The 8,670-nt window shown below is 41.4% G+C and overlaps 1 protein-coding gene across 1 annotated transcript in view; it reads left to right on the top strand.

Moving 5' to 3' along the window:
• LOC308360027 (sodium-coupled neutral amino acid transporter 5-like) overlaps positions 1-8,441 on the top strand; it is a gene marked incomplete at both ends in the record, with an annotated part of 12,199 nt that extends 3,758 nt beyond the window's left edge. Inside the window, 12 exons of the mRNA XM_080831767.1 lie at positions 1,983-2,056; positions 2,380-2,472; positions 2,683-2,764; positions 2,883-2,965; positions 3,672-3,730; positions 4,186-4,758; positions 5,206-5,285; positions 5,833-5,933; positions 6,525-6,640; positions 6,984-7,128; positions 7,672-7,775; positions 8,337-8,441. Of these exons, the coding sequence (XP_080687893.1) occupies positions 1,983-2,056; positions 2,380-2,472; positions 2,683-2,764; positions 2,883-2,965; positions 3,672-3,730; positions 4,186-4,758; positions 5,206-5,285; positions 5,833-5,933; positions 6,525-6,640; positions 6,984-7,128; positions 7,672-7,775; positions 8,337-8,441 (1,615 nt within the window). The remainder of the gene's footprint in view (positions 1-1,982; positions 2,057-2,379; positions 2,473-2,682; positions 2,765-2,882; positions 2,966-3,671; positions 3,731-4,185; positions 4,759-5,205; positions 5,286-5,832; positions 5,934-6,524; positions 6,641-6,983; positions 7,129-7,671; positions 7,776-8,336) is intronic.
• Between the last annotated feature and the right edge of the window lie 229 nt (positions 8,442-8,670).

Genomic DNA, 8,670 nt, shown 5'->3' with positions numbered 1-8,670 from the left:
TACTGCAGGAATGCACTCGGTTCAGAGAATCTCACTACGGCGAAGGGCAGGCTGTAGATGTAAACACAGCTCAGCGTAATCACAATGTCCTGGAACGGTTGTTCGTTTTCCATGCGTGTGTGTGTCTGTGTGTGTTTAAATACAGGTGTGAGTAAGACCTTGTTTTGGCCCCCGCCCTCTCTATCTTTCTCTGTCACACACACATATACTCACACACACACACGCACACGCACACACACACACACACACACGCACACGCACACGCACACGCACACGCACACGCACACGCACACGCACACACATACACACACACACACACGGACACACACACATATACTTGTGCTGTCCTCAATCTGATCTGAGGGGATATAAATAGTCCGTTGTGATCAGATCAAAGACAGGTCTGCCAGGACATGTGTGAGCAGGCATACACGCTTGTGTGTGTGTGTGTGTGTGTGTGTGTGAGCGAGGCTGTGTGTGTGTGTGTGTGTGAATGTGTGAATGTGTGACCTGTCTGGGTAAACAACTTGTGAAATCACTGAGATGAAGGATGCTTAAACACCCAAACACACAGGTGTGAGGGAGGGTGTGTGTGTGTGTATGTGCGCATGTGTGTGCGTGTGCGTGTGTGTACGTGTGTGTGTGCGTGTGTGAGTGTGCGTGTGTGTGTGTGTGCGTGCGCTGGCACAGAGGGCTTGGGCTGATTTGAAAGGCAGCAATGCTAATGAGATTAAGGGCATAAGACGAGGGGGGGTGGGGGGGTCATAGTCATTATCACTGTCAGGGGGAGAGAAGACGAGGGGGGGGGGGGTCATAGTCATTATCACTGTCAGGGGGACAGAAGACGGGGGGGGTTGGGGGTCATAGTCATTATCACTGTCAGGGGGGCCGAAGAGCTCTTTGTGTCCTGCCATGACTGTCACTCATTTAACTTGTACGCTTTAGTTGAGGAGAACAAAAAGGACTTACTCAGCAGATAAATGTCAATGAAAGGGTATTTTTCTAATTAGGATTTAAGGCATATAGAAAGAGGGGTTGTTGTGTTTCTGGGCACATTCAGATTAAAGTAAAGCATTTTAATTATTTTAAATGATTTTTTTTCTAAACGTCTTCCCTTTGGTGCACACATGATCAGGAAGGGATGTCTTTCTCTCTCTCTCTTGTGTTTCAGGTGCATTAAAGGACCTCATGTTGGCCTCTAGAGGTTGTAAATTAAATCTAGGTGGCATCCAATTTTGTTTGTCACAGCACATTTTTGTTTGTTTGTTTATATTCAGTGTGCTCAGTACAGTGTACATAATGTAAGTACTATAATCTAGTTTAACCCGACAGAGTTAGATAGTATATTTTACCCGACAAAGTCAAGAGTGTATTGGGGATAACTAAAGGATATCCCCATGGCTGTGATCCCTTGAACCTCTGGCCTTTCCCCACTACTCTTTTTCATGTCCTATCACATTAATAGTACACAAGTATGTACAGAAGTACATACTCCCTAAGGCGACTTCATATACTCTATTTCTTATTTATCTCTGCCTGACAAGATATTGACAAGGCCCAAAAATATATTGATTGGTTGATTGATTGATTGATTGATTATTTAATCGAGTAATTGGCAGATTTGACCCTGGTTTGGTGCAGGGTCGGGTACAGTGTCACTGTGTTATAAGGAGAATTAAGTTTCCATGTCCCCAGCCTTCTCTTGACTTTGTCACTGGGCCTTCCTGATTCAATTTGGGTGGCCTGCGTTATGTCTTGCAAAGCATCATGGTACTGTCCCCATCAGAATTGAGAGAGAGAGACAGAGAGAGTGTTTAAAATGGTTGCCTCTCGATGGTCGAAACACAACAAAGCTTTTAGGAGACATGGCTCTTCTAGCCAATTACAGTGAATATTATTTGTCAAATATGACAGTATCGTTTTGTAATGAGGTTTTCTGCCTGTATACTTACTTACTCGTTCTTGTTTGTTTGTTTTCCTAGAATCCTGTTGACATGTATTGCTGTTTTATCAGCCTACTCGATCCATCTTCTGTTGAAAAGTGCTGGAGTAGTTGGTAAGAACTGGATTTATTCCTACACATTCTATTTAAATGTCACACACATTCAGAACAATGTGAGTATGTGTAGGTATGTGTTATGCTATGTCACATTAACGTTGTAGAACAATCATTGAATATTTTGTTAATCTCTTTCAATGATACTAGAAGATTATAAGGGTGATGCTATTTTTTTCTTATATCTTTTACGTACTACATCAACACACGCTATGACTTGGTTAAGACGCAACAGGATTTTCAAACTACTTCTACTACATGTATTCATTCTAAAATTATCACCTAAGTGAAACCCGATTGGTGTGGTTCTCTTGTCTTGTCAGGTATCCGGGCTTATGAACAGCTGGGGAACCGAGCCTTTGGACACCCAGGAAAAGTCGTGGCGTGTTGCATCATAACTATGCATAACATCGGAGGTGAGCCCATTGGTTTGGTCTTTTAGGGTCACAATAGGATGGGCATGATAGACTTAAAATATGGTAACAAAGCCCAGTAGAATTATATTGAAACTTTTTTCCGAATTTTTTATACATACGTAGTTGATATGTGATACGAAAAAACAAAGAGTGTCTTAAGACACTGATCACTGATCTCAAAACTGCTGTTGTTTGTCTGTCCCACCACAGCCATGTCCAGCTACTTATTCATCGTGAAGTCGGAGTTGCCTCTGGTCATTCAAGCACTTATGGGAATGTCAGACAAGTCTGAGTAAGTGTAAAGAGGAAAAATATTGCTATTTTGCTGATGAACGTCGCCCATAAATGTCATCTCACCTTTGCCATGTGTGATTGAAGTGTGATGCAACTTCCTGTTTTCCCAATGGCAGACAGTGGTACTTGAATGGCAACTACCTCATTATCATCGTCAGTGTCCTGGTCATTCTCCCCCTCGCTACCATGAGGCAGCTTGGTATGTCCATACGTCCTCCTCCATCACACACGGAACTGTGCAAAAGTTTTAGGCTAGTTTGAAACAATGCTCTAAAGTGAGGATGCTCTCAAAATTACGTTTTTTGACCATCAGTCACAAACATAAAAAGTGCGAACAAAAAAAATCCAAATTTATAGAAAGACTGATGCAGCACAAAAAGAGTCATCATTATTAAACAAATGAATGAATTTCTTATACGTAATACAGAAAATAATTAGTTATTATAAAAATTATAATAATTGAATAACAATAATAATAGCATAATCATAACAATTACTATTATTTCCAATTATTTGCGTAAAGACATATGCCTGAAACGTTTGCACAGTGCTGTACTTCTGCCTGTCTTCATAACCCTGTGTTTGGCTTCACTGGAGCAGAAACACCAAGCTCATTAGCAAGTTAGCCAAGAATGTATTATAATCTATTACAGTTATTGTATTAGAATCTATTATCCCAACAGTTAATGTATAAGAATCTATTATCCCAACAGTTAGTGTATTAAAATCTATTATCCCAACAGTTACCACTCTTTACCACCTTTGTCTTCTCTGACTCTATATACGTATAAAAATGTAAACTTAAAATTTATATAAATTGTATTATATAATACCATATCAATTTGCAAAAAATTGCTGTTGCATATGAAAAAAGCCTCACCTTATGTTGTGTTTGGTGTTTTCAGGTTACCTAGGATACACCAGTGGCTTTTCTCTCTCCTGCATGGTGTTTTTCCTCATTTCAGTAAGTGTTTCTTAACCAGCTAACATCTTATAATATAGTAATATTTTATGTATTTTAAAAAAATGGATCTTACCTGACCGACCCAGACTGCTGCTGATGTGGGAACAGATCTAGACGAAATCCATTTCAGAATCTGTCACTGCTGCTTGCGAAATTCATCTTGAAAAAGTCAAATTGATCTGAGTTTACGTCACAAAACCCTAGCTACTGTGGAAGCATATTACAAAAACAGTGTGTTACAAAGGATACAGAACTGTTTAGTTGCATGATGTTAGGGGTTATGGTTTGGATTAGAATTAGGGGTTTGGATGACATCAGAGACACTGCTACAGACTGATAATTAGTCTGTGACACTGCACTCAGTGGTACAGTATATCTATGGTTACTAGGGCAACGTAATGGAAAGTGTTTCTGCCAACTTGATTTAGAATTTCAAACGTGTCTCCCTTTGCTAGGTGATCTACAAGAAGTTTGCCACTGAATGTCCGTTATCTCAAATGGACATGCACGTGACCAACACAACGGGGTACATGGCTAGTACAATACACTCAACGGGGTACGCGTCTAGTACAGTACATTCAACGGGGTACCTGTCTAGTACAGTACATTCAACGGGGTACCCGTCTAGTACAGTACACTCAACGGGATACCCGTCTACTATACCCGCCACAGAAGGCCCTACAGTCCCTCACGAATTAACAGCGATCACTGAGAGCCTGGCAACCGTCCTGCCGGAGCTGCAAGACTTCGCAAACAATGCCACGGAATACCTGATTGACTTGATGAATTCAACATTTTCAACGATCGGAGACGTAAGTGCGACCTCTGACCTAAGCTCAACGATCGGAGACGTGAGCGCGACCTCTGACCTTAGCTCCACGGACGCTGGCCTCACAACCCTGGCGAACTATATTCTGGGCACGACTCCAGAGGGCGACTTTCCAACGCATGAGAAAAGGGTCTCCCATGACATCCACAGCATGGCAGACGACCACTGCGAGGCTAAAATGTTCACCATCAACCTCCAGGTGAGCAGCGGGCCTCGAGGTCCTAACTGAGTCAGTTGGCCTCTGTCTGTATCTGTGAGAGGCTACTCTGTGTTGAAATGGTGTGAAGTGCAAGACAAGGAACTTTCACACAGTTTTAATGCTGGAGACAGATCCAGAGGGGGAAGATTAACGTGGTCAGCATAGTTGCTCTCTTCTGTAGGCAATGCATGCTGGGAATTTCCAGGGGGAATGACACATCCAGGGGAATGGAGTGATTTTTCTCAATGGAGCACCCTGAGTGACCTTAAGACCCATGCGGTTCTGCCTGCATTGACCTTAAGGCCCATGTGGTTTTGCCTGCATTGACCTTAAGGCCCATGTGGTTTTGCCTACAGAAGCAAAAACACTTAAAGCACTTTTAGCTGCATTCTTTTGCTTGAAAGGTGCCATATAAATAAAGTTTTATTATTATTACTATTATTACAGACGGCGTACACCATCCCCATCCTGGCTTTTGCATTTGTGTGCCATCCGGAGGTTCTTCCCATCTACACGGAGCTTCGCAAGTATGTCCCTGTTTTATGACATCCTGGTGCAGTAACAGGCAGTTGAGTCTGGCATGGGTCTAACTCTGAGCTGCTCCACATCGGACAGAACCACGGCAGAATGCGCTTCAGTCTCACCAGCTGTCCAAGATGTCAATCTTTAGGTTTTTAGGAACTGTGGTTTGCTAAAGAATTTATAAGATAGAAAACAAAACATGTGATGAAATTCTCCAATTAAATGTTTTTCGAGACTATTTTAATAATTAGAGAATATACATTCTGACAGTCTAAAAGTATCTCCTGTTGCACAAGGTGTAACTATTAAATAAAAAGACTTATAGTATAATTAGTTTTCTTCATTTCAGTTGAATTACAGCGTAGCTACTGAACGGTACTGTAGGTACTGTCCTGTACTGTAGGTTAAAGTGCATATTTGTCTATACTATTTATGCAGGTACCGAATGGTACTGAACTGTGCTGTAGGTAAAGTGAATATTTGTCTATGCTATGACTGTAGGTACTGTAATGTACTGTAGGTTAAAGTGAATATTTGTTTCCCCCTTTGCAGTCCATCCAAGAAACGCATGCAGGCAATTGCCAACATTTCCATAACAGCCATGTTCGTCATGTACCTGTTCACCGCCATCTTTGGTTACCTCACTTTTTACAGTAAGAACCTCCTTTGTGATGAGGACGAGTACATGCTTAATTGACAGATTTGTACAATTTACCTCTTGGAAGTAAATTTATAAGATATGCTTAAGGTTAGAGTTAGAATTATGATAGGCAAAGGTAACATTTAACATGTGAAACGTATTTAAAATATATATACACAAAAAGAAACATCCTTAAAGTCAGATTTAGCATTTACTTTGTCTGTCAATTAGCGAGGCTAATGAATTAATTAAGCAAGGAAATACTTAGTACTCAAGGACAGTCAGTCCTAAGTGGGCTTGAAGGCCAAAGCATATCTTAATTAAAGGAGCCATCATGGCCAGTCATCATCCTGAGAAATATAACCATGTTCATGATCATGTTAATGTCTAGGTAATCTAATGTTGACCCTCGAGGTATAATTGTTGGTGTGTGTGTGTGTGTGTGTGTGTGTGTGTGTGTGTGTGTGTGTGTGTGTGTGTGTGTGTGTGTGTGTGTGTGTGTGTGTGTGTGTGTGTGTGTGTGTGTGTGTGTGTGTGTGTGTGTGTGTGTGTGTGTGTGTGTGTGTGTGTGTGTGTGTGTGTGTGTGTGTGTTTATTCTTCCAGCCCATGTTGAATCTGAACTTCTGCACACGTACAGCAACAGTGACACCCTGATGCTCTGTGTGCGCTTGGCTGTGCTGATGGCAGTAACCCTCACGGTCCCTGTGGTCCTTTTCCCCGTAAGAACATCTCTCTCACACTTTATCTCATTCAGCCACTGGGAAATAACGAAGTTAAATAAAGGGTTAATGGTGTAAGCAAGACGAGCATGCCTGGCTCACTTCCTCTGGACTTAGCACTGCATGTGGACGTTAGCATTTCTCGCTAACATCTCCAAGCATAGCTTTAGAAACTTTAGAAGTTTCCACATGGGAAACCCGTCATCTTAAGCGTTTCAGACAGAGAACCTGCAGCAGCATTAAAAATAAAGATAGGGGACAATAAGAAGGAGATCATTTATTTGTCAGTTTCTAATCTACAAGTAGGAATGAATCAGGCTCTCCTCTCCTCTCCTCCTCTCAGATCCGCAGGGCTCTGCAGGAGCTGCTGTTTTCTGATAAGCCTTTCAGCTGGCCTCGCCACATCATCATAGCCATATGCCTCCTCTTCATCGTTAACCTCCTGGTCATCTTTGTTCCCAACATTACACACATCTTCGGTTTCATTGGTGAGTTCTACGACCTCAGGTTCTCAGTTAATGATCCAAAGGTCTACCAATGGATGCATTATTGTACACTTCTGTTTAAGGAAGTACACAGTAAATGAATGTGCTAATGTGTCTGTTTTTTTGTTTTTTTTCTAAGAGTAAGATTGTCTAACAGACTAAAATATGCATACAAACATACAGATTCCTGCTGTCCAAAGTTCAAAGTACTTTATTGTCATTGTCACAAAAACAACTAGACAGACGAGGCAGCATCAGACAGCTAAAAAACTTAAGTTGCTTTGCACATTAACTGCCACAGCTAAATAATAATAAAAAACAATTAATAAATAGATAAATAAATATGCATTTATTAAGAGTTTATGTTCTTCGTACAGATTTAAATTTAGGGAAGATAAAACTAAGGCTAAGATAAGACTTACTATTATTTTATTATATAATAAGACTTACTTATTATCTTAATATGCCACAACTAAGCCAAAGCTTTACTATAACAGCAAAACTATTTCAGTCTTTATGAACTCTATTTTTGGTTTGACTGTTTAGGGGCCACCTCTGCTCCCAGTCTCATCTTCATCCTGCCTGGAGTCTTCTACCTCCGCATCGTCCCCGAGGAGCAGGAGCCAATGAAGTCCAAACCCAAGATCGGGGTGAGTAGCCCCCCCCCCCCCTCCTCGGAGATCAAACTAAGATCTTCCTGTACTTTACTACCACACAGGAAGATGTGGTAATACATCTTCCTACCACAAGATAGGAAGAAAAGAATACCTATGCTCTCTATATAGGAGTAGTACCTACATGGAGAGTACTGTAACTAGTACTATGTATAGTTAAAATGAGAACTATACTATATAGTAAAGATTTACTATACTGAGTATAGTACTTACTATACTTAAGTATAGTAAATAAGGTACTTTACTTACAGCATAGTAAGTAGCGTACTACTACTACAAAAGAGTAGTTTAATATTCTAGCGAAAGTAAACGCTAGGCTAACAGCATATCATCATGTCGTTAGGCTAACATCTAGCTAGAGTAGTAAACGCAAGGCATTTACTCTCCTCAGTAAGAAGGGTCATGCCATTGGGCTAGTTAATTATTGTTTATAGTTTATTATTGGGCTAGTTTATTGTTTATAGTTCATAGCTTTTTATTGTTTCATAGCTTTTTTGTTCTGCACAACCATATCCTAATTTTCTGGTGTTTTTCCAGGCGGCCATGTTTGCGGTGCTCGGGGTCATCTTCATGGTCATGAGCATATCCTTTATCATCCTCGACTGGGTGTCCGGAGAGAGCCGGAGTGGGGGCGGGCACTAGCCACACAGCCAGCAGCAGCAGCAGCAGCCAATCAGTTAATGCAGAGGACAATCCAGGAAATGGCAGGAAAAATCCAGGAAAAACACTCCTACATACCCCGTCTCATCCCTATCTGCCCAATCACCCACAAGGCCACAGTAGACAGAGGTGGGCTGGAGACGGAGCCAAACAGCATTGGCAAAGACTGGCCCCTGCAAAATCACCATAACAGGCTTCACCAGTACTGGCA

Source organism: Sprattus sprattus (assembly GCF_963457725.1).
Source record: "Sprattus sprattus genome assembly, chromosome: 2".
In the NCBI taxonomy this organism is placed as follows: Eukaryota; Metazoa; Chordata; class Actinopteri; order Clupeiformes; family Clupeidae; genus Sprattus; species Sprattus sprattus.
The sequence above is the reverse complement of the archived record's forward strand: the minus strand, read 5'-3'. Positions and strand labels throughout refer to the sequence as shown.